The 26,691-nt window shown below is 38.3% G+C and overlaps 1 protein-coding gene across 1 annotated transcript in view; it reads right to left on the minus strand.

The window, feature by feature from the left end:
* Window positions 1-328: 328 nt before the first annotated feature.
* Window positions 329-26,691, minus strand: part of kcnq1.2 (potassium voltage-gated channel, KQT-like subfamily, member 1.2) — a 337,327-nt gene continuing 310,964 nt past the window's right edge. The window contains exons 17-20 of the mRNA XM_048607651.1: window positions 14,531-14,606; window positions 5,058-5,152; window positions 3,189-3,229; window positions 329-402 (exon numbers count right to left, since the gene is read on the minus strand). Coding sequence (XP_048463608.1) covers window positions 329-402; window positions 3,189-3,229; window positions 5,058-5,152; window positions 14,531-14,606 — 286 coding nt within the window. The remainder of the gene's footprint in view (window positions 403-3,188; window positions 3,230-5,057; window positions 5,153-14,530; window positions 14,607-26,691) is intronic.

Genomic DNA, 26,691 nt, shown 5'->3' on the forward strand with positions numbered 1-26,691 from the left:
CTTACATCAGGAAGGACAAAATCAATGTATATTTGCAACAAAAGAAAACTATAGTCAGAACGTTCTAATGCTTCCCATGTTGCAGAACAATAGCTTAGAAGAAACAGGTTTACTGTCAATGTTGATTCTCTTGTTCAGCAATATATCAGGATAAAATGCTACCAAAAGCTAAGGACAAGCAAGTTAAAGTATATCATTTGATGAACAGAGTAAAATAATGCACAAACACACATTTTTCAGTATATAAAGTTAGATCAATGGCATGAGTTATCCAAAAGTATGTTTCAGATAAGAATCTGAATTGCCCTCAAGTTTTAAGGAAAGTGCATCATTCACTTACCTTATCTTCCAGACGGATCAGTCTGGCTCCTGCAGTGTAGTAACCTTTGTCTAGTCCCTTTTCTATAATTTAGGAAAGAGCATAAAGATTCACTTTAAAAAAGAGTTTTGTTACTGCTCTCAATGAACAGTTTTATGAAAAATGTATTAATGGTTAATCATGATGTACAACTTGTTATAGCACCAAGACTTTTTGCTACAAACAATTATGGCTTTATACCCACTGTTTCATAACATAATAGAGTTGAATTTCAGAGATAGTAGGAACTGCAGATGCTGGAGAATCTGAGATAACAAGGTGTAGACCTGGATGAACACAGCAGGCCAAGCAGCATCAGAGGAGCAGGAAGGCTGACGTTTTGGGCCTAGACCCTTCTCTGATGCTGCTTGACCTGCTGTGTTCATCCAGCTCTACACCTTGTTACCTCAGAGTTGAATTTCATTTGAGAAGTATCATCCTGGCCTGATTACAATTTTCAAAATAATTCACAACAGTGTAAGATAGGCCAGGAACTTCCTTGGAGCTACACCCTGCACATCGGCTGCAGAAAACCCTTTGGTGAAGTGTGAAAGCGGGATTTTCTTCCACTACCTTCAAATTTACAACAGTTCTGTTGAAATTCATTGCTAAAGATTGCAGGAGCAAATTTCTTACATATGCTTTTAGCTACACAGAATGTGTATGGTTAGAAAATGCCATTTTGAGAAAAGTGGTTAAGTAATATAAATTAAAGAAATAAAGAACAAAATAAAACAGCGGTTATACATTAATTACCATCAAATTGTTATTGTCTGACATTTAACAGCAAAATGATTAGGAAGTTAAAGTTTATTATTAACATATTGGTGAGGCTTTCTAAGCATGCTCAATTTTTGGAACAGATATAATCAGCTAAATTTAAAATTTGATACAGTGGGTACAGGAATAGGGTAGTGGGATGGGTCTGGGTGGGATGCTCTTTGGAGGGTCGGATTGGACTTGTTGGGCTGAATGGCCTGTTTCCACACTGTGGGGATTCTACGGATTGATACTTCTATGGAAGATCAGTTTCACAGTGGCAAGCATCATTTTTAATGTTGGTCTGAAAAACATAACATTGGATACAATTGCAATATATTGGTCAGGATTCGGTGGTTGTACTAACAGTGAAACAGCATTCAACATCATTCCTGGGTAAAACTGACAGCAACTTCTGGCACCTTCATAGGTGCAGTAAAAAACAATCGAAAGTTGTTATTGGTGGTATCCATCTCCAACAAAAGATGTACTGTTGCACAATTTCGAGATGTAATCTACACAACCAGTTAATTCACATGAAATTGTTAAAAGTATGTTAACCATTAGAAGGGTAGAGCTTTGTTGATGGTATAACTGAGTTTTTAACTGTGAGCATACTTAGGGATAAACAAGCTCTCTGCCTGAAAAAAATAACTTCCCAAGTACCCTATTCCATAATACAATTTATACGATTTTTAAGTTAATTAAACTTATTTTAGTTTAGCTTTTAAAGATATTTTAAATGATATTTTAGCGTCTTCCTCCAGTGAGTTATCAAAATGTCTATCACTATTTATGGCTGGATATTTGCAGGACTACAAATCTTAGATTTGATTCATTGGTTGTGGGTGACAATATTAGAAATGCAGTCAACCAGAAGAGCTCCAGTATTGACTGAGAGCAAAGCTCACTAGATTCTGTATTTTGGGTCATTCTTGTTTGGAGAGCACTCTTGTGGTGCAGTGGTGGTATCCCTGCCTCTGAGCCAGTCCTACTGCTCTAGAGGTGTATCATAACATCTCTGAACAGGTTGATTAAAAATAAACAAAATGGGTTTCTGCACCAACCCTGGTGGACAGTATAATTCTATGAGAGTGACTATGTTCACTTTGGCACAAAGGAGAGAATTGCTGAAAACAGAAAATGACTGTGGAATTCAAAGGTACAAAGGGATTTGGGTATTCTGGTATACGAGTTGCAAAAAGTTAGTATGCAACTGATTAAGAGGCTAATGGAAGGCTGTCCTTTATTACAAGAGGAATTGAACATAACAGCCTTACTTCTGTGGTACATTTATACAGGGCATTGGTGAGGTCATATCTTGAATACTCTCTGCAGTTTCGATCTCCTTATTTTTGGAAGAGTGTGCAAGTGGTAATTCAGAACGTTTTAGTGGAATGATGCCTGGAATGTCTTTTGAGGATAAGTTGTTCAGGCTTGGCTTGTTTCCTCTGGTATTTAAAATGAGGAGTGACTTGACGGAAGTGTATAGGATACTGAATGGTCTTGACATGGTTGATCTGTAAAGGATGTTTTCATTTGTGGGAGAGTCCACAATGAGTGGGTACTATTTTAAAATTAAACATGACTCTTTCAAGACAGAGATGAGGTTTTTTTTTCTCTCTGAGGGTTGTGAGAGTTTGGAACTCTCTGCCTCAGAATGCAGCAGAGGCAGGGTCATTGAATCAAGGTAAATAGATTCGTGTTTATTTTTGATAACCTGTTTTTCCTCATCTGCCTGTTCAGAGATGTTATCCCACACCTCTGGTGCAAGTGGGACTTGAACCCAAGGCCTCCCTGGATCTTGGCAGGGACACTATCACTGTGCCACAAGAGCACCTAATAAATGGACTCTTGTTAGGTGAGGGAATAAAAGATTATCAGGTGTGGATAGGAATGTGATATTCAGAATACAAAACGGTCAACAATGATCTCACTGAATGGTGGGGAAGGCTTGGGGGGCTGATTGGCCTATTTCTGCTCCTGGTTCATATTTTCAAATTCAAAGTTCCTTGCATAGAAAGAATTTTTAAAGTTTTAATGGAAAATATTACAACAATGTTAACATTACCTGAAAGAAAAAATGCAGGCTTTCCCAAAGAATGATCTAACCTAAAACAGAGACACAAAGCCCTTTATTATTATTGTAACTCTGTGCAGCTACAAAGCAGTGATGTGGTAGTACTGTGTACTTTCAGTAGCTCACTTCTATTTTTTGAAACAATCACACTTTATTTATCATTGGTAGATCTTCCCTGCCATTACTCATTAGTTGTTTCAGATGTGGAGTCTGATATTATTCAAGTTACAGCCATTTGTCTGTAGCTGAAGTTCAGCAAACCTTCTGGAGCAACATATCACTAGCAGTGTGTCTTGGTAAACATCCTGTACACTGTACAGATATTCCAAGATATATTCTTCAGGCATAATAATGCAAAAACTTACAATTTTTAAAAAATGTTTACTATTCAAAAATCACTTAACAGCATTTAACCTTTTTAAGCTGTTGTGGCCTTGCTGGATTTGCAGAATTTCCTGAGAGTGCAAGCATTTAATTTATCCTTTTCCCTATTGCTATGCCATCTCTTTTGTAATATTTACATGCTTCAAAATATTTATTCCCATTTACCTCCTACTGAAGTTGTCACTACTCAAGCATCCCTCAGAGCTTTCCCATTTAAGTCTCTAAGGAACACACCTAACAGAGGTTCATTCACCATGATCTGGACCTGTTTGATGAACTCTGGCTCAAAAAGTCAACTGTGCCTGAATAAAAAAAGATCTAATTCCCAAAACAGTCAGCTCCTAATTCTTTTTTACAGTGTATTAAACTGTATTTAACTTGAAAAATATTACTTAAAGAAATAGTTCCCTGTTGCCTAGTGTAAGAATACTGTAACTGTACATTTAATTTAATATTGGCTATGGAGCATATGCAGGATCTACATCATGAAGATATTAGATGAAAGAAACTGGGACCTGAGCATATATGGACTCAGATGGGTTCTACCCTATCCATTCTGATGTAAGGTCATGTGTAATAAAATCTGTTCACCCACCTGAGTACAGGTCTGATCTCACAAACCCAAATATCATTTGAGTTGTAAATTATTTGTGTAGTTGTTTGAACGTACACAATATGTTATGGTTTTCCTGGAGTACAGTAAAAATGCACCTCTCATGAAGCATCAAAGTACGCACACATACAGAGTTTATCCACAGAAGCTGGAAATAGAGGCTCAAATAACATTTTAACCTCAGCCTCGGGCTTCAGACAGAAAGTAGACCTAGTTCGGGAAAATTACAAATCTTAAGGGTAAATTCGGAATTTTTACAGAACTATCTAATGTTGCGGTATTTGTTATGATAAGTTTGAATGCTAATTTTAGACATCAAAATAACGAAAAATAATGTGGGGAATGCTATGAAAGATGAGTGATCTTTTTGGATCAATTTACTGATATTTATTTGTATTTTTATTTGTTCACATTAAGGCTGATCAGATTACTGATTGATAACACAAGTTTTTATTCCAAACAATCACCATTTGCCTATTGATAAATGCTGCTATGAGGTGTAACACCTGACCTGTGGTATTTTTGTTTATTGACTCTGAAAGCATAAGTTTTAGGATTGATATCTTTAAATATACAATGCAATAGACATTTAACAGATGCAAATCTTCTAATTAAATAATGAAACATGCTCCCTGACTTAGACGTAACACAGGTTTCTGATTTTTCAAATGATCCAAACTAATTTCCTGTGTCCTAGTTTGGAAAAAAATGGCTAAATTGTACTTATATTTCTATGGGAAGATGTTGGAATATGTGCACATGAGGATTCTATGATTCTATTCTATGATTCTATACATTAATTGAAGGTGTTATGATGGCAATAACAATTATCAGCAAAGTTGACTATGTATACGAAACTTTACCTTCTTTGTAGTTCTTTGATCCGGACCATCATATTCAAGTGCCCCTGGGAATACTGTTCAATTACATCTCGCACATCATATGGTTTTCGAGCTTGCTGTGGAATACATCCCAAAAATGTATGGGGAATTTAACAATTTTCTGTAAATCAGGTTGTCTCAGATAAAGAATATATAAACCATTGTATCTGAGCCCAGGAATACAAATGTTCTTTAGTAAACTAAGAGAGAGATTATAGACAATGTTTTAAATCAAATCTTTATCCCTATTCACACCAACTAAGAGACAATTATGATTTAATTTTACTCAGTTTTAAACAGTTGTTGGTTGTGTATTTCTCCAGTCCCTCTGTTTGTGGATTTAACTTTTTAAGGACCTCAGCAACACTGTTGTAAAGTTAAACCATAAACATAGTTTCTTTCACATTTAGACCCAGAGGGTGGAGAGATACTTGACACATGGGCACACTCTCAGAAATACACAAGGAGAGACTGAATTGTCTCTTTATCCTTTCTCAACTCAATCAACACCAATTTAACTCCAAAACAACAGAGGGACACCAGTTTATCAATATCATTACTTTTAAGTTGGAGTTCAAAAGTCAAATGCTGGAGTTAATAGTCTGGAAATCCTTTGTGGTGAGGTGGGGTGGGGGTGTTGATTAGCTAGCTAGCAGTTGAGGACTCATAGGCAGTTTCTTCACTTTAAAATTTCTTCATAGGTCTTCTGAGGAATATTGCTGAAAGCGCTGCTTTACGGTTTTGACAAATGAACATTAATTATTTGTAGAAAGCACAAATGCAGTTTGTTGGTTGTTTTTTGCAAACCAGAAGTTTTTCCTCTGTGTCCCAGATTTTGGGCTTTTGATATTGTAGTGATGGTAACGAGGTCAGCCAGGTTGACATCATAGAATACGAGCCCTGGCTGACAGATAAAAAGAGGAGTGTCAGACTGAGAACTGGCTCTGAGGAAGCTGGACCACTGTCAAGGACTTTCCACATGTAAATAAAGGGTGACTTTGCTGTTGAGATGCTGGCCTCTGTGGAGTTGTTTCAGATATCATAAATGGACATTGCATGGAGAAACATTGACCCCTTAAGTGATAAAATTGTGCCATTAAAAGGCAGTCGAGTTCTGGGTTAAGCACTGTGGAAGTAAGGTCCTAGAGTCATTGAGGCATACAGCACGGAAATAAACACTTCGGTCTGACTCGTCCATGCTGACCAGATATCCTAAACTAATCTAGTTCCATTTGCCAGCATTTGGCCCATATCTCTCTAAACCCTTCCTATTCATATACCCATCCAGTTTAAATGTTGTAATTGTACCAGCCTCTACCACTTCCTCTGGCAGCTCATTCCATACATGCACCACTTTCTGTGTGAAAATGTTGCCCCTTAGGTTCCTTTTAAATTTTTCCCCTTTCACCTTAAATCTATTCCCTTTGGTTTTGGACTCTCCCACCCTGGGGAAAAGACGTAGTCTATTTACCCTAACCATGCGCCTCATGATTTTATAAGCTTATGAAAGGTCACCCCTCAGCCTCTGATGCTCCAGCAAAAATAGCTCCAGCCTATTCAGCTTCTCCCTATAGATTAAACCCTCCAACCCTCGCAACAGCCTTATAAATCTTTTCTGAACCCTTTCAAGTTTCACATCATCTTTTCTATAGCAGGGAGACCAGAATTGCATGCAGTATTCCAAAAGTAGCCTAACCAATGTCCTATATAGCCATAACATGACCTCCCAACTCCTACACTCAATGCACTGAGCAGTAAAGGCAAGCATACCAAACACCCTCTTCACTATCCTGTCTACCTGGGACTCCACTTTCAAGGAACGATGAACCTGCACTCCAAGGTGTATAAGTCCTGCCCTGATTTGCCTTTCCAAAATGCAGCACCTCACATTTATCTAAATTAAACTCCATCTGCCACTCCTTGGCCCATTTGCCTATTTGATCAAGATCTCATTGTACTCTGAGATAACTTTCTCCACTATCCACCACACCTCCAATTTTGGTGTCATTGGCAAACTTACTAACCATACTTCCTATGTTCAAGCCTGCTTGATGGTATGGAGAAACAGTCACCACCAAGTCAAAGGCTTGCAATTCAAATAAACAACTGTCTATGACCCATTGTGGAGGTTAAATGGAAAGTCATTAACATTATTAGAAAGTCATCTTATAGGTGGGGATTTTTCTTGGCAACAAACATTCTCAGTGACAATTATAATAAAATAGTTAGCATTCCAATCCCATCATGATGTTGATTGTCCTGCTGGCTTTGAATTCTGAAAGTTTCTTGAGGGTTACTGTTAAGTCCAGTTATGTGATTATAGTAACTACTTTTGCTGGGCTGTTTATTGTGCAGATGTGATGTATAAATATATATTAAAGTTTGTTAATGCATTCATGATGCCTTTGGCTGGGGCTGGGGGCTATGAACTTTACATTTTTTACAATATGTGTTCTCATTAAAAGGAAACAGGTAGAGAGATATATATTCATGCACTATTCACAAATATAAGTCACACTTGTTCAGTTATTTGACTGAATGTCAGCTTCTGCTCGCGTCCCTTCACTTAACATCCCAGAATTATGTCTTTGCAGATAAATAATTCTTTATAATGGTATGCAAAAATCCGAGATTAGACACTGCATTAAGCACAAATACCTTAACGTCATGAGAGATTGAGTAGTCTCAGTGTCTGAATCCAGCAAATAAAGCGATAGACTTCTCAATTTCAGGGATGTGTACTGGGGACCTGCACATTCTTTGGTGTCAGATCAAAGTAGGGTTTAATGCAGGTTTTAAAAAAAAAATCCCAGATATATGACGTCTGGAAAAATATCACTGACTACTAAGGGGTGCTATGAGGTACTACTTTTAATATGCAGATTTCCCTGATTGCTTCCAGAGGGAAGCTGTAAATCATTCGGATTCTTTCCAAAACCACTGAGAGTGGCAATCAAACACCTAATAAAATTTATTTCTGAGTTGAGGGAAAATTTGGGAAGGCGGGTCAGTGGTCCCTATCCTAAGGGTCACTGTGATGAACCTTTTGGCTTACCAGCACTTGCCAGTCATCAATCTCTGTCCTCTCCAGGTACTTTCACCTGATTATAGGAGGCACAGAGTGACTGGCTCACAACTTATAAAGTCACTGACTTATTGGTTAATAGCAACAGTTTACAAACAACTGGTAGAGGAAAATAAACTGGCTTTCTTCAAGCCTGTGATATTTTTTACTGCAGAGTCAAGGACACTACCTCTTCTTCCAGGGATCTGAAGGTTTCTGACTATATCATTCACAACCACAATCTGTCCAATTGCTCAGAGACAATTACAGCACTTATCGATAGGCAGAAGGCATTTGGCATTGACAACTAACTGATCATCACTCCACAGTCCAATCAGCTACTTGACAAATTTTGTACACACTCCCCAATGCCAGTTCATCTTCAATTAAACATCCCCCATTGGCTGAACAAACAGCACATGCAACAAATGTATACAATAAATATAACAAGCTGGTAGCTTGCTTTTAAAAGGTACAGCGATCCCCTCCACAATCCTTGGTTTTAACAACAGCTCTTTTTCCATTTCAGTCCATAATCAAAAATACAGAAAAATAAAAACATACAATCTTTACAGAGACCAGAGCTTCAGAGAGTTCTGTGGTTTAATTCACTTGAACTGTATTGATGGCATTTGCTAGGCTGGTTGAACTTTAGGAGAATTAGCTTTTCATGTCTTGCAGCTTTGGAGAGAAGTTGTTTAAAATCTGCCCCGTATCTGTTTGAAGAATACTGCACTCAGGTGACTGTCTGGCCACTGCTATGTTGCATTAAGGTTTTAGAACTGGGTGAGGCATCATCCTCCCTTTCATTCTGTCTATGTGGGAGAAGGTTTGGTTAATCCAACTTCTTGCTCTGCCATTGAGGGTGTGGGCTTCTTTTCATCTACAGTTATCTGCCTGTGTAAACTTTCTGCATTGCTAATTAATTCCAGACAGAAGGACTCTGCTGGCTACATTTTGGCTGTAGCTCCCACAATCTTTGCTACTTCAGCTCTAGTATGCTGGCAGTCTTTTAACTCCTTAACTGGAAGGGGCATTGCTTTCAACATGTGCCCAGTAGTACAGAAACCCTTTGGGTTTTGTTTTAACTCAACATTAGGATTATTCCAAGATAACAAGGTGTAGAGCTGGATGAACACAGCAGGCCACGCAGCATCAGAGGAGCAGGAAGGCTGACGTTTCGGGCCTAGAGCCTTCTTCAGAAAATGGATTATTCCCTTCAGTTTTTTAAAATTTCTATGAGCCCTTCCAGGACTCCTTGTTCCTTTTCAGTATCAGTTCAGCCCTTTTAATCACTCAGGGTTCAATCTGGGTTGCTTTTTGGATTCTACTGCCCCCTACAGGGCCACTGAACCTGGACCAACTTTCTGCACCTTTGCAGAACCTTGATGAAGTGATTCATCCCCTTTCTTTCCCTGGGAGACAGGCAGAACCCTCTTTACTCTGTTTATTTCCTATGAGTCTGCTCTTGACCCTATTTACTTTGGCCTTTTAATAGCTTGGCCTCCCTCAATTCCTGTGGCTGTTTGGTCTCCCTTGTGATATCTGTCTGGCCTGGGCCTTTGGTGTTACTGTGTCTTGATTGTTGGCCAGCTCATTCCCAAATAGGAAGTGTATCCCTGCTATGGGGAGCTCCAGAATGATCTTTATGATTAAGGGACCTAAGACTAAACCACACTGAACTTGATGGAGGGAAAAAGACATGCACCCTCCAATCACTCCTCTGATATGGGCCTGACATGAGAGATTGAGTAGTCTTAATGTCTGAACACAGCAAATAAAGCAATAGATTTGCTTGCTTTCAGGGATGTGTACTGGGGAACTGCACATTTTTTGGTGTCAAATTAAAGGAGAGTTTACTACTGAATTCAACCTTTGGAAATGGACTGCAACACACATTCATCCACAAAAGAAGAGAGAAATAGAGAAGTTACAAATTACTTCACAAAGATATCAGATTTATTTCACATCCATTCAAGAGTCCAGTAATTCAATGCACAGTTGAGGCTGTCTCTGTTGGTTGGGCACAGGAGTCCTTTCTGGAGGAAAACAGATTCAGTGGAAGAACTGACGAAGGTGTAGTAGTTGGAGAATCATGAGTTTGCTTCCAAAACCTTTGAGACATATTGAGATCAAAGCCTGATGTTTAGCTAAGGCTGTAGCTACTTGCTTTTCTGTTGTTCTAAGCTGACTGACTAAAACCGTTTATTGAAAGGAGATCTATACAATCCAGCAGTGCCAATCATAAAATTGGGGTTTCTGGTTGAAACACAATGCTAACAAGGTGAAGTTTGATGTCTCCTCAAGAGAAATCATGTTGTTTTGTAGCAGATAACTGTGAAGTCATTGCTAAGTTAGATATCTCATCTACTAGTCCCATGTGTTGTCTTGGCTGGAATGATTGTATTGGTTCTGGGTCCTCTTTTGTTTGTCATTTATACAAATGATTTGGATGAGAATATAGAAGGCATCGTTGGTAAGCTTGCAGACGGCACCAAAATTGGTGGCATTGTAGAAAGTGAAGAAGGTTTTCTAAGATTACAAAGGGATCTTGATCAAATGGGTTAATGGGCTTAAAAATGGCAGATGGAATTCAATCTGGATAAATGTGAGGTAGTGCATTTTGGCACAACAAACATGGGTAGTGTTTATATAATTAATGGGAGGGCCTTGGGTAGTGTTGTGGAACAGAGGGACCTAGAACTTCAGGTACATAATTTTTTCAAGTTTGCATCACATATGGACAGGGTGGTTAAAAAGGCATTTGGCATGCTTGCCTTCATTGCTCAGTCCTTTGAGTATAAGAGTTGGGAAGTCATGTTGAGATTGTACAGGACACTGGTGAGGCCTGTTCTGGAATAGTGTGTCCAGTTCTGGTTGCCCAGTTATAGGAAGGATATTATTAAGCTGGAGTAGGTTCAGCAGAGATTTACCAGAATGTTGCCAGGTATGGAAGGTTTGAGTTATAAAGAAAGGCTGGAGAATAGGTTGGGACTTTTTCACTGGAGCATTGGAGGTTGAGAGACAACCTTACAGAAGTTTATAAAATAATGAGGGGTTTAGATAGAGTTAATGGTAGTTGTCTTTTCCCTAGGATGGGAGATTTCAAGGCTAGGGGACACATTTTTAAGGTGAGAGGAAAGAGATTTAAAAAAGACATGAGGAGCTAACTTTTTACACAGAGGGTGTTTCAGGCGTGGAATGAACTTCCTGAGGGGGTGGTGGATGTTTAAAAGACATTTGGATAAGTACATGAATAGGAAAAGTTTGGAGGGATATGGACCAGGAACAGGCAGATAGAACTAGTTCAGTTTGGGATTATGTTCGACATGGACCGGTTGGACCAAAGGGTCTGCTTCTATGCTGTATGATTCTATTACTCTATGAATATACTGTCACATTTCAGAAGGTTATGATTTTGCTTTTGTTCTGATAATTGCTGGATATTTCTAAAAGCAGTCAGTTTGCACATTCTTGTCCAAAAGTACCGCTTTAAAATTCAGCAAGAGACCATTTCAAACAAAACATAAAACTAATGTAGATATTTTTAAAAGAAGGATGATTCTCTTACTACCCTCTGGGCATTACAAAGTCATAATTTGCAACCAATGTCACAGCATCCTTCACTAGCATCTCTGTATATGTGCTGTCCCACCAGTAGAACAGACCCAGCAGAGGTGGCAGTGTGATACACAATAAGGGAAAAGTGGCTTTGGGAGTCCTCAATATTGACTTGGACCCTGTGAAGTTGCATTGCATCAGGTTAAGGATGGGCATCGAAACCTGATTACCAATTACCCATCCTCTCTCAGATAATTAATCAGTGCTTCTTTATATTTGAGTATCACTTGTAAAAAGTACTATGATTAGGAAGGGCACAAAGTGCATTCTTGGTGGAGTACTCAAATGTCTGTCACCAAAAAATGGCTCAGTTGCACCACTATTCGTCGAGCCTAGACATTAAGGCCTGTGATAAGTGGCAAGAGAACCATTGAGAAGGAAAAACGTAGGTGACATTGTCCTTTTAAATCTATCTAATGCAGATGTATCTGTACAAGAGTAGTCACTGTGTTGTATTCATGGAGATGAAATCCCATCTTATACTGAGGATACTTTCCAGCATGTTGTGTAGCATTACCACCATGCGAAATGGAACAGATTCAGAATAGATCTTGCACCTCAAACAGGGCATTCAAGGGGCAATGTTGGCCATTTGTAGCAGGAGAATTTATTCAACCAAAAAATGCAAGCTCATAACGCAGCATATCTCTCACTTTACCATTGTCAATAAATCAGAGAACCAGACCTGATTGAATGTCAAGTTTACAAGTGCATGTAAGGAGCAGCATCAGACAGACCTAAAAATGGTGTTTCAACCTGATGAAACTATTGGTTGAAAATGGTAAGCAATCCCAACAGTATCTGATAAAATCAAAAATTTGAAATCCTGTCACATCCAATCAAGGGGGTGCTGGACAGCAAAACAACTAATGGGAAGAAGTAGTTACATCTAAAATGATGTGTGAGCCCATCATGTCAGTGTCAAAGATGAGGCATTTGCAACCATCATTAGCTGCTGAAACCTGCTGAGTGGATAATCAATTGCCACCTCCTCCCCAGCTCATCAATGCAAGGCTTTGATTAATTTGGTTCCCTCTAAATGACATCAAAACAATTGAAGGAACTGTGTATAGCAAAAGTCCTGACAACATCACATATGTACTATAAAGACTTATTCTCCAGAAGTTGTGACAATTTTAGTTGAACTGTTTCAGCACAGCCACAACTCTGGCATTCTGCTGACGATGTGGAAAATTGCCCAGGTATATCACATTCACAAAGTGCAAGTTAAATTCTCCCTGACCACTTGCAACCCCATCAGTTTTCTCTTCATTTTATCAGAAAGATGAAGGAAAGTGTCAATGTTGGAGTCATACCTGGCACAATGGCATATGGTTGGAGTATGGTTGGCCATGGACATAATTGCATGACTTCCTCAAAGTAATGTCTTCGCCTTAATCCTTTTCAACTGCTTCACCAATGACCTTCTTGGCCACCAACATAACTGCATGAGTTCCTCAGAGTAGTGCCCTAGGCGAAACCCTCTCCAGCTGCTTCATCAATGACCCCTGTCCTTTGTATGAACTGAAGCGGGGATGCTCACTGATCTCTGAAACTTTTCAGTAGCATAAACAGCTGTTCAAATGCTGAAGCAGTCCATTCTCACATGTAACAACACCTGGATAACATTTAGACTTGGGCTGTTAATGATAAATAACATTTGTGCCAGGCAATGACATTCTTCAGCAACAAAGAATCTAAACCTCTTTCCTTGACAGCCAATGGTATTACCCCTCTGAACCTCCCACCATTATCATCATCCTAGAGGTTACCATTGACCAGACACTTAACTGGAGCAGCCATAAAGACATTAGACTGCTAGACCAGTTCAGAGGTGGAAATTCTGCAGTAAGTAACTCACCGTCTGGCACCCCAAAGCCTATGAACCACCTACAAGACAAAAGTCAGCAGTGTGATGGAATACTTGTTCACTACACTCCTAATCCAAACAGGCCACCGGTTCCAAGTAAGGTGAACCAAACAAGTCCTTAACTGTCAAGGGTGGAGTAAAATGGGCAATGAAAGATTAGTAGCAAATATTTCCTACCACTCAAGCCTTGGGATACTTACTTCCTGTACACCATTCCTAGCCACTACAGAGAAGAAATGGATGAACTAATATTATTTTACCAACTCCATGGTTCAAATTTCCATTTATCACAGCCAGCTCTCCTTGTGCCCAAACTCAAAAGTAACTTGTTTGAAAATGTATTTTTCATTTTTACAAGAGGCAATGGCCTAATGGTGTTATCGCTGGACTGTTAATCCAGAGACCCAGGTAATGTTCTGGGGACCCAGGTTCTAAATCTGCCATGGTAGATGGTGGAATTTGAATTCAACAAAAATCCAGAATTAAGAGTCTAAAGATGACTGTGAAACCATTGTCAATTGTAGGAAAAATCCATCTGGTTCACTAATGTCCTTTAGAGAAGGACACTGCCAACCTTACCTCATCTGGCCTACAGCCAGACCCACAGCAACATGGTTGACTCTTAACTGCCCTCTGGAGTGGCAATATTTGCTAGCCTAGCCAATGACACCTTCATCCCATGAACGAATAAAATATTTTAAAACTAGATGACCCTTCCAGGTGATAATGTTGTATGTCACACGACATTGCAGAGGCATTGAGCTATGTATAAAGCCCAAACATAATTTGACATTTTCCAAATGGCACAATAACTTTAGCACTTCTATTTCTTTTTCATTAGGTCCACCAAAGCCATTGTCTAATTTTTTTTATGTTGGTGAACTGAATATTACTTCTCACCTGAAATTTTCTCCTCGCCACAAAATATTGCATTCGTCGAATCACCTTTATGGCAGCTCTGTGTGCTTCTGATAATCTGTAAAACAGTGGGGAACAAAAGTTCCATTTAATGCTTTCCAGTGAAAGAGTCGATAAATACATTGGTTGGGATGGAGCCAAACCATGTAGACTGGATGGTCTCAAGCTCCACTGGGTTGAATTATAAAAGTTAGTGTAGATATAATTAACTATAATGCACTTGGGATAGAGAAAGAAAGAACAGAACATGAAAAGGATAACATAGGTGTTATCCAAACCATTACCATCAAATATTTTCCCAAGCTTGAGTGTTTATTACCAATGAATTCCCCACATTTTCTCTTAAGTGGCAAGAACCAATTTATTGTTCATCAAATTTTCTCTTCCATTTATTTAGGTGGGATTTATTTTCCATAGAGTGACTCAAATCATTACAAATAAACTACTTGTACCTATCCAATGAAGTACAGACATGAAACGTTACTTTGATCCAAGTATAGCTTTTCTCTAAGTATGGATTAAAGTTGACTGGAACCAAGTTTGAAATCACTAAGGCATGATTTTTTTTTTCTGAAAATAGGTTTGGTATTTGATCCACAGATATCCTACATTATCTTGCCATCTTCAATTTTAACCTGTTCAAAGGGTCATCCGAAGCCATTGGGATCTTGTTTTAAATGTGCAGATCAGTGTCCATTGGCATTTTGTTCACCTAATTAATTTCATTGATTTCCTTCTGTCAGGAACAGCATGTGTGTCCAAATTACCCTCAAGTAATCCCAGAAAGAAAAATTATTAAAACTGGGAAATGAGACGTACTGGTCTGACTCATCTTGTACACATCAAAATGGAAGATTAGTATGCTCACATCCAAGTATTACTGGGTTTTCTCTCAGGGATACTTCACATTGTTGTGTGCTCACATTTTTTTTATTTCTTGGCTTTCACCCAAACCTTTGCTTACATCAACCAGCCAGCTACTTTCTTCCATTAGTTTGGGTTAGTAGCAATTCTTTAGAAAAATGTAGATGTACTTAGTGTACTGCTGACCTGTGTAATCATGTTAACTCTACATCTGCTGCAAGTGCCTTTGTGTGTAGTCTGTGGCAGGCATTAAAGTCATGATGTCAGAATGGTGGAGCTGAAAATGTATGGATTTTCAGAGCTTTAAGGGCCAGTTATTGAAAGAAAAAGCTAGAAAGACAAATAGTCTACAACTCTGAAGTACTGTGTGAGTCAAAATAGTTGTGCATTTTCCATTCTATGCTGCTGTGGATATGAAAGGAAACATGACACAGAATCAGAATTATTTCCACTCTCGGTGACAAAGCTATAAATTGCTACAGAAATGCTGGGAAAGGTGTGTTACAAGCCATTCTGCAGCCCAGACTTCACACACTGCAGAAAATCCAAACAGAAGAGGTTTTGCAGATTTTGAAAACACTTACTTTGCACCCTTATTAATATTACTTATAAACAGAATTTATTCAATATCAGAGGTCAAGGCAAGTCCAAATAATTAATTAGCATGTGACTGAATCGATAGATCTAGCTTAATCCTATGCATTTGGACAACTGAAAGATAATCTCATCAGAGAGAGGACTGTTTTAGAAACAAAGGATCTTGCCATGAGATTACATCTGCTGAGAAAGGAGATTAGAAGACATTTTTGCAGGTCTTGGCTGACTTCCGGGTGAATACTATTTCAAAGTAAATGAGAATGGGAGATCACATCAGCATCTATATAGAGAGTTCTATGTTGCCTCAGTTCCAGCTTGAATGTTAAAACAGAATAGTTGAAAAAGGGAGTTTTAAGAAATTGACAACTCCTACAAATTGGCCTGGCAGTATGGTAGCCATGGAAAAAAAAAAGGAAAATTTCGAGTATCCATGCAGTTAAAGGATCGCAACAAAACTCTGAAGAGATCACAATACCACAATACAATCACTGAAGAACTTTTGCTACATTTTGCCAAGGCAAAGTTCTTCACTAGCCTCAAAGTGAAGGATAGTTACTGGTAAGTGAAGTTGCACGAAGCAGCCATTTTCTAACTACATTCCGGATATCATTTAGTATAGACAGTAGTTACACAGTAGCATTTTCACTGCTTCAGGAAGTATCATCGCAGACAGCATGATATTTATAATCATGAAGGGAATCAAGGGTGATGGGGATGAGATAGGAAGGTGGATCTGAAGATTATCAGATTAGCCATGATCTCTTTGAATGGTTGGAGCAGACTAATTAGGCTGGATGGCCTCTCTCTGCTCCTACATCTTATGGTCTTATGGTGATAGTTATCTTCCTGCTGGGTATGTGGATAACCTGCTAGTCTGTGGATGTGGAGACACAATGGAAGAAGCCATTGCAGACCATGATCATAATCTGATGTAACTACTAGAGAGAGATTTTTAGATGAACCTGAAGTTGAACAAGAAAAGGTGCTAAGTTCAAATAAACAGGTTGTTTATTGACAGCAATAGGACTTCACCAGGATCCTGTCAAAGAGCGCTGTCGCAGGGATGCAGCAACCAAAAGATGTGAAAGCAATGTAATTGTTTGTTGGATTCATGAACTATTTATCAGATTTCCTGTTTAATTTGACATCAAATTAAAAGTATGAACCTCTATTCATGTTAACTGTTAAGGGCATACAGTGGTACTGGGGCACAGAGCAAAAAGCAGCATTCACAAGAATCAAACAACTAGTGATGACAATGCTAGTGTTGAGGTAATATAATGATGAAGTTACCTTGCATTCCAGCACTTGCAACAACCATTATGAAGCAAGGAAAACTAGTTATATTTACATCCAGGCTGTAAATACAAAGTGAATTATGTTATGCTCAGATAATGAAAGAGTGTTTGGCTATTGCCTTTGTTTGTAAGCCTTTTAATTAATGTTTGTTTGGGAGAGCCAAAGTGACAGTGGAGTCCATCCATAAGCCATTTCAAGACATTCTCCTCAAACTACTTCTAGCTGATCCAAAGCATCTGCAAGGAATGTTACTTTATTTGCAGAGATATCATCTGGACGTTGCATACTAGCAAGGGAAACAGATGTGCATTGCCAACATGCTACCGAGAACAGCACTCTTTATAAAGGATGATAAGACAGAGTGTGAAACCTTCCAGATTCAATGAGCTTGACAAGCTCTGGAAGTTATCAATGCAGCAGAGACATGAATCTGAAAAATTAATATCTTGCTCTAAACAAACAAGCTATGTAACACGATACAGCTCTTTAAGTGCTGCAGGAAGTAGTGATGAAAAGATGGCCTGAAAATAGCAATGATATACCTGTTCCTATTAGAGTACATTGGGCATACAGAGATGAAGTGATAGCCCAGGATGACATTGTATGAAAGGAAATAGAGTCATTATCCCCAAGGAGTGAAAAAAAAGATGCTGAAGCACATCCATTCAAGTATCAAGGAAGTAAGTCTAGTCTGAGGGAGGCAGGAGAAGTACTCAACTACACAAACCTGAGAAATTAGATTAGAACAGCCAGTGCACTACCTGTAACAAATACTAAGCTAAGGAACTGTTTATAACTCATGACATTCCAGTCAGAACAAGGATAAAGCTTGGACTAGTCTTCTTTACATTCACAGGAAATTATTCCTGAAAGCACACTTCAGTTGTTATGACATTCCAGACATAACAATAAATGACATCGACCCTCGATTCATGAGTGGTGAATTCAACCACTACCTAATGGCAGCCACACCATCCTCAGTGAAATGGAAAGGCTGAAGTGACTTTGAAAATCACCAAAGGGATCACTTAAAAAAAAAATCGAACAAATCGAGCACAGACTTATATGAGGCAATCATTGACTGGAGAAATATGCCTACTGAAGGCTTGGAAAGTAATCTAGCCCAATGTCTAACGTCACATTGCACTCAAGTTACTCTTGCAATCATGAAAAAAACTAATGAATCCATTATTAGTAAAAGGCATTAGTGACAAAATGAAGGTGAAACAACTGCCAACTTTCACCTTGACAAAATTTTCAAATCACTGCCAGAGCTGAGCATTAGAGAGCCAGAGTGCAAGCAGTCAATACACTAAACACTTGCAACAGAAGTCAGTTCATGTGGCAACTGGGGACCTGTGTAAAGCAATGGTCGCCTCAATTATATGCAATGAATATGAATGAGCTGATACATTGACACATCTGCAAACAAATGGATAAGCTGTTCCTCGAGTACAAGCAGATCGGGGAGAAATGATATCACTTCCCACAAAGTACAAAATGTCAATCAGGCTCAGAGATTCACTATTCTGTAGCGACAAAAATGAATCAGCAACAACACATCGACAGCACTTGTCGTAGGAAGTACATTCTCCGGAGAGGGAAAATCAACCTATAAATAAGCAGGTATCAGAGGAACAATCAACAATTTACACTAGGAATTTGGAGACCTGCATGATTTAAAGATAATGCATATAATGCATCAGCAGAGACTGATGAAAGTGGAACTGACTAGCGTTTACTCACAGTTTTGTTGGTGAATAATGAAGTTTTAAAACATATATCTATGGGGAACTTACATACCTTGTAACTGAAAATGAAAATGCATGCTATTTGTTTTTAACAAGAAATAGAATGTTTGGAGGAAAGTAATTGTATGTAGCACACTTGCAGTCTTGTTGTAGTCATGTGACTTTTACCTTCACTTTAAGTGGCTTTTTTTGCAGTCTGTGGCAGCCATTAAACACACATCACTTGAAATAACATGCAGATGATGCCAGGGGTTAAAATTGCCACATCTGACAATTATCACCTTGAATTTGTCCAGGGATTATGAAGTCACTCACATACAGTTAAAGTTCCACACATAGAACCATCATTACACAAAGAGATATTGCCACTGAAATTAAGTGTCAGATGTTTTTGATATACATAAATTTATATATATATGATACATTTACATCACGTCTTCAAGAATAACTTATGGGCAAAATTGCCATCATTCATGTTGAAGTGATACAGTTATGAATGTGGCTGAGATAACAAAGACTGTATTTGACTCAACTATACAGTCTACTGTATCTTCTACATATCATGCTAAATAAGATGAATCACTGCCTAAATGCTGAAAAGACATACATTTCTGGACATCATCAATTGCTAGATACACACTGTCACAGGTCTGATATTTTCATGTAAAATATAAAGACATAAATGCACTCAAAACACATTATAATTTTGTACCAAAGAACTCAAAGTAAAACAAATTTCTTAAAATTAATGAGGTTTTTCCACTTAATTATTAATTTCAATATCAAATAATTCTGCATGGTATAATAATTTAAAGTGCAAAAGAATCATCATTTTGAAAATGTATCACAGGACAGAATCACAGAATCCCTACAGTGTGGAAACAGGCCCTTCAGCCCAACAAGTCCACACCGACCCTCAGTGTATCCCACCCAGACCCTTACCCCATAACTTAAATATATTTGAGATGGTATCATTTATGAATAGAAATTATTTTGCAACCAGAAATCTTCTTTTATTTTGCTGACCAAAGCATTGGGTAGCTAAACAACATGGACTAAAGGATTCCAATTCTATTATTTTAACCCTGACTTGATGGTGATAAGAACAATTTAGTCGAAGAGATAGAGAGAATTCTGAAGTGGCAAACTAATCAGCCTTTGCATGTTTGGATGCTATCAAGTTTGTATACATGTATATGAGATGAAGAGTAGTCTAACAATTTGACCTTTCAGAAACTTCTTTGCTATTTAATTTTGACTCTTACCTCCTGCTGGTGAGGCTATTTCATTTGGAACAGTGAAGTAATATGTCACTGAGGTTCAGGAGTTAAAAATTCCAAATGCACAATTTCACCTCTGCAACACAATGCCTGTTCTGATTAAACATTGGTATGAATGTTTAACAAGGATTTACTTTGCTTTTATTATATGCAAGGATGTCAACTGCAATTTATCAAATCTTTTTTACTGGAATATTTAGATAGAATTTTCAAAAATTTTAGAGTTCTGCCATATATTTTGTTTAAAAATATTTAGTGGAGAATAGCAAAAAGAATTTGAACAGAACAAGTGGCTTATGTTTGCAATGGAGGCAATAAGTTCAAACAAATATGTCTAATTGTTGTCTGGAAGACTTAATTTTATGTTGTTAGAATTTTCATTGTGGTTTTTCTTAGAAAATTGATTGTCCAAAACAGACCAGAATCCCCCATAAGTAGTGTTCCACCTTACACCTCTGAAATAAACCTCTGAGTTTTGTTTTCAAGTTTAAAGAAAACCACTGAAGGCTTAAGTAGGAACAGGTGTTGACTGCTAGAGGGAAAAGTGGATTAGACTGGATTAGCGGATGCATAAATTATTGTTACAGCCGACAAGAATTTTGAAGTATTTATTGACTTCAGAAGATGGATCATTGTGGCACAGGCAAACTATGTCTAAAATCATGAACTTTACATCAATACCATCTAACACGTGTTTCTTATCATTCTATTAGCTTTTCTAACAAATTTTTTTTCTCTTCTCCTCCTCCTGTAGACATTTAGGGAACAAGTTGGATATGGTATCAGAAAGGGCATGGGGATTGTGATGTGTGATATTCATTCCACAATTATTGTTCTGGCAGTTCATTTATAGAAATTTCTAATTAACCTGTTTAGCGATGTCATTATATACTTCTGGAGCATGTGGGACTTGAGCCCAGGCTTCCTGCTCCAGCGGTAGGGACATTACCACTGCACCACAAGACCAACACCTCCCAGATGGAATTTTGTTCTTGTGAGATATTTTCTATCAACCTTTTTAGAATATTATGACACTCCTCTGGAACAGGCAGGACTTGGACGCAAGCCTCCCGGTCCAGGCAGGACACTACCACTGCACCACAAGAGCCTATCCTGCTCAGTTATGTGGTCACAGTCTGCAACCAGTGCTAAGCATGCTTTCAATATGGCTGTACATCGGACAGGAGGCATAAAATCTTGAAATGCTGCAGAAGTGCCGGTGCTACTTAAAGCAAACCTGTACCTCTTACAAGGGAGAAGGATTTTTCTGGAACAGGCGCTGTAATACATTGCCAAAGTAAATTGGATTTGAAAAAGACACAAAACAGCATTATCTGGCAAAAAGCAGGCATCAAGGTTCTCTGATGCAGCACTGGAGGCTGTGGTGATTGACGTGGAAATAACAATATTGGTCCTTCATATATAAGAAGCCAGGAGGTCCTCACAATAAACTTTGAAAAGGCAAAGGGAGAAGTTAGCTCTCTCATTGGTCAGGGTATAGCCCTGATGACATGAACACAATGTTGAACAAAGCTCAATATCCTCATAGGAGTGCTTAAAGTTGCTGAATAATCATCAAATTATGCATGGCATCATGGAAGCATAGAAGGCTCCTACAAATTTATGGCATACGAGAAGGCCAATCAGCTCATTCTATTGGTGTTAGCTGAGAAAAAGCTGTCCAGCCAAATCTCACTTAACAGCTTCTTGGTTCGTATCCTTGTAGATTGTTGCACTTCAAGTATATAACCAAGTAATTTTTAAATGCAGCAAAGTCATAAGCTTATTGATTGGTGAGTATCCAGTGCCAGTGCCAGTGCCTGTTTGTAAAGAGCTAGTTTCATTGGAGTTGATTGTGAGTAATTTTACTTTCTACATTCTAGTACACAATTTAGTGTAGTCTGAAAATAAACTTAAGGTACGGCGGGACAGCTCAGCTATGTGCAATGTCTATCCTGTGCCCCGTGATGAGTTGTGGACGCTTCATATGGCCTAGAAATGTCTCCAGCTGCAAAATCTTGAGTCCTGGGTTTTGGAATCTGAAAGACAGCTGGAGTCACTGTAGTGCATGACAAAGTTGAGAACTATGTAGATAATGCATTTAATAAAACTGTTGCACTGCAGATCAAAAGCATGCAAGCAAAGCGGGTATGGGGACTGCAGTCGAAGAAGACTAGGTAGAAAATGCAGGAGTTTCCAAGTCTATCCTGCTTATTAACCAGATTTCCATTTTTGTTACTATTGAGAAAAATAATTTGAGAGAGAATATAGCAAAAGTGAGCTTCAGGTGTTGTGGAAAACTTAGTGAAAGGCCAATAGTGGTTGGAGATTTGATCATTAGGAATATAAACAGGCATTTCTGTGGCTGCATATGTGACTCCAAGATGGCATATTGTCTCCCTGGTGCCAGGGTCAAGAATGCCATGTAACAGCTGCAGGACGTTCTTTTGTAAGAAGGTGAAGAACCAGAGGTCATGGTACATTTTGGCACAACCAACATAGGTAGAAAGGTGGATAGAATCCTGAAGATAGAATTTAGGGAGTTAGGAAAGAGGTTGAAAGCAGGACCTCTACACAATAATCTCACAAATACTTCAAGTGCCACATACTAGTGAGTAAAGAAATAAGGTGGTTGAGTGAATGAACAGGAACTGAAAAATACTGCAGGAGGTAGGACTTCAGATATCTGGGTATGGGCCTGGTTCTAGGAAAGTGGGACTATACAAAGAGGCTGGTTGACATCTTAGCAGCGTCTGGATTAATATCTTTGAGGGGAGATTTGCCAGTGCCAGTGGGGACAAACTAGTTTGTCAGAGAGGGAATTCTGATAGAATAAAAACAAAACTGGTTGTGGAAAAATGAAAGCAGAAACAAATCCTAGCATAAACGAGGGTTAAATTGCAGAAAAGTATTTAAGAGACAGAATTAAAACCACTATCTGAATACATGCAGCATTCACAACAAGATAGATAAATTGATGGTGATAGAAGAAGTAAAAAGATATGATTTAATTGCCATGACTGTGACAGGCTGAAAGATGATCAAGACTGGGAACTAAATATTAAAGGACATTAGACATTGAGGGCAATAATAAATAAATGTAGTTTTCTAAATATTGTTTGCCTCATTTAGAAAAGGGTACATGTAGGAGTATTTTATAGGTCACCAAATAGTACTGGTAATATAGGGCACAGTATAAATTAGGAAATTAGAGGCTCATGTAGCAAGGAGAATATAATAATCATTGATGACTTCATTATACATATAGACTGGGCAATTCCAAGAGCATCAATGCTGTGGAGGAAGAATTCCTGGAATGTGTTCATGTTAGTTTTCTGGAATTATAACGTTAAGGAAGCAACTCAGGAACAAGCTACTTTAGATTTCGCATTATGCAATGAGAAAGGGCTAACTGTCTATTTTGAAGAAGAACTATTATGGAATAGTGGCCATTGTATGATAGATGTAATTCTGTCTGAAACTAGGTACTTAAATCTAAACAAAAACAATTATGAAATTATGAGGAAGAAGTTAGCTGTGATGGATTGCAAAAATACATTAAAAGGCTTCACAATGGATAGGCAATGGCTAGTATTTAGTTGGCTGTGATGGATCACAAAAGTACATTAAAAGGCTTTACAGTAGATAGGCAATGGCTAGCATTTAAAGAATTAATGCTGTTTTTTCCAAAATAAGATCATGGCTGATCTGCTTGTGTTTCAAATTCCACATTCTCATCTACCTGTGATAACTCTTGATTTGTCTGCTCTGCAGTAATCTATCCACAACAGAAACAAAATGTGGGAGAAACTCAGCAAGTCTAATAGCATCTGTGGAGAGACAAAGAGTTAACGTTTCAAGTCCAGTGACCCTTTATCAGAACTGGGATTTGTTTCAGCAGCCACAGGTCTTCATTATATTGTCTATCCACATCTGTCTTAAATATATTCAATAACCCCACCTCCTCTGCATTCTGAAGCAGAGTTTCAAAATTCACAGAAGCCTCAGAGAAAATAATTCTCCTTATCTTTGTCTTGAAAGAGTTACCCCTAATTTTAAAACTGTATTCCCCAGTGCTGGACTGACCCTCAAGAGGAAACATCACTTCTATGTCCAGGATCTTATACATGTCACCAAATCAGCCCTCATTCTTCCAGTCTCCAGAACAAACAAGGGGACCAGACTGTCCAATCTATCTTCATAAGGGAATGCATTAGTTCTAGATATTAATCCAGTAAACGTCCCTTGAACTGCCTCTAATGCATTTAAATCATTCCTTAAATTAGGAGACCAAAACTGCAAACAGCATTTGAAATGTGGTTTCACTAGTACCCTGTGTAACTGAAGTATAACATTCTTATTTTATGTTCAATTCCTCTCACTATAAAGGAAAACATCCCATTATCCTTCTTGGGTCATGTGCTGTATGTGCATACTTAACTTAAGTGACTCAAGAACACATAAAGCCTCTACACCTCTGAATTCCACAGACATTCTCCATTTAAGTAACACTGATATTTTATTCTTCCTACCAAAGTGAAAAACTTGACATTTTCCCACATTTTACTCCATCTGTAGACTTTGAGCCAGTCACTCTATTTATATCCATCCACAATTTCTTCATGTGTTCTTCACAATGCATGTTCTGACCTATCTTGGTCATCTATGACTTTAGCTACTCTGCCTTTGTTCCCCTCATCTAGGTTTTTAATATAAATTATAAAATGCTGTGCCCCCACCTCCCAAGCTCAGACCCTTTGGAACGCCACTCATTGCATCCTGCCAATCAGACCAACACCCATTTATACATACTCTGTTTTCTGCCAGCTAGCCAATCTTCTATCCATGCTGATATGTTACCCCTAAAATTATGCACTTTTATTTTCTGCAATAAGCTTTGATGTGGTACCTTGTTAAATGCCTTCTAGAAATTCTTAAGTATATCTACAGGGTCCCCTATTCAGTACAAGCTGCTCTTTCAAAGAACTCCAATAAATTAGCGAAACATGATTTGCCTTTGATGGAATCATGCTGGCTGCTCCGGATTACCTTGAGTTTCTCAAAAGATGCAGTTATAAACTCTTTAATCATTGATCTAACATGTTCCCCATAACAGACATCAAGTTAACTTGTTTCCTGCCTTCCTTCTTAAATAGAGGAGTGATATTTCCAACCTGATAGAACCTTGCCTCAATATGGGGAATTTTGAAAAAATAACACCAAATTAACCTACTACGTAATTAACAAACTCTTTAAAGACTCTAGGATGAAATCAATGTGGACCCAGAGACCTGTCAGCCCCAGCATCATCAGTTTGTTTAATATCATTTCCCTCATGATAGTAATTTCAATAAGTTCTCTTCCTTCCACTTCCTTATTTCTGGGTGTTACTGGAATATTTCTTGCATCCTATATAGTAAACACACAAGCAAAATATTTGTTCATTTTATTTGTCATTTCTTTATTATCAACTATTAACTCTTTATTCTTGCTTTCTAGAGGACCAACACTCACTTTACTTACTTTTCCCCCTTTTAAATACGTGGAGAACCTCTTGCTATCTGGTTTTACATTCTTAGATTATTTTCATCCACCAACCCATCTGCTCACATCATCTGAAACTCCTTGACAGTTTGTTTTCTCAATCATATTCTGCTTCATTAGCAAAATCTATCAACACCCGACCCCCTGCCATGATCAGAACCAGCCTCCATGAGTAAATCCCCTGCAATTGGAATGCCTGCCTATAGAGTCATACAGCACGGAAACAGAACTTTCAGTCCAACTCGTCCATGCCAACCAAGTTTCCCAAACTAAACTAGTCCCATTTATTTGCATTTGGCCCATATCTTTTTAAACCTTTCCTATTCACGTACCTGTCCAAATGGCTTTTAAATGTTGTAACTATACTTGCATCTACCACTTCTTCTGGCAGTTCATTCCACATAGAAATCACCCTCTGTGTAAAGAAGTTGTCACTCAGGTCCCTTTTAAATCTTTCTCCTCACACCTTAAAATTATGTGCCCTAGTTTTAAACTCCCCAACTCTAGGGAAAATACTTTTGCTGTTCACCTTACCTATGCCCCTCATAATTTTATAAACCCTCTATAAGGTCACCCCGAGCCTCCTATGCTCCAGTGAAAAGTGCAGCTTATCCAAACTCATTGTATAACTTAAACCCTCCAGTCCCAGTAACATTCTTGTAAATCTTTTCTTCATCCTCTCCAATTTAACAATAACCTTCTTTTAGCAAGGCAACCAGAACTGTACACAGTACTTCAAAAGTGGCCTCACCAATGTCCTGTACAACTGCAACATGATATCCCAAATCCTAAACTCAATGGTCTGAGC

The sequence above is a fragment of the Rhincodon typus genome, chromosome 18 (assembly GCF_021869965.1).
Source record: "Rhincodon typus isolate 14 chromosome 18, sRhiTyp1.1, whole genome shotgun sequence".
NCBI lineage: Eukaryota > Metazoa > Chordata > Chondrichthyes > Orectolobiformes > Rhincodontidae > Rhincodon > Rhincodon typus.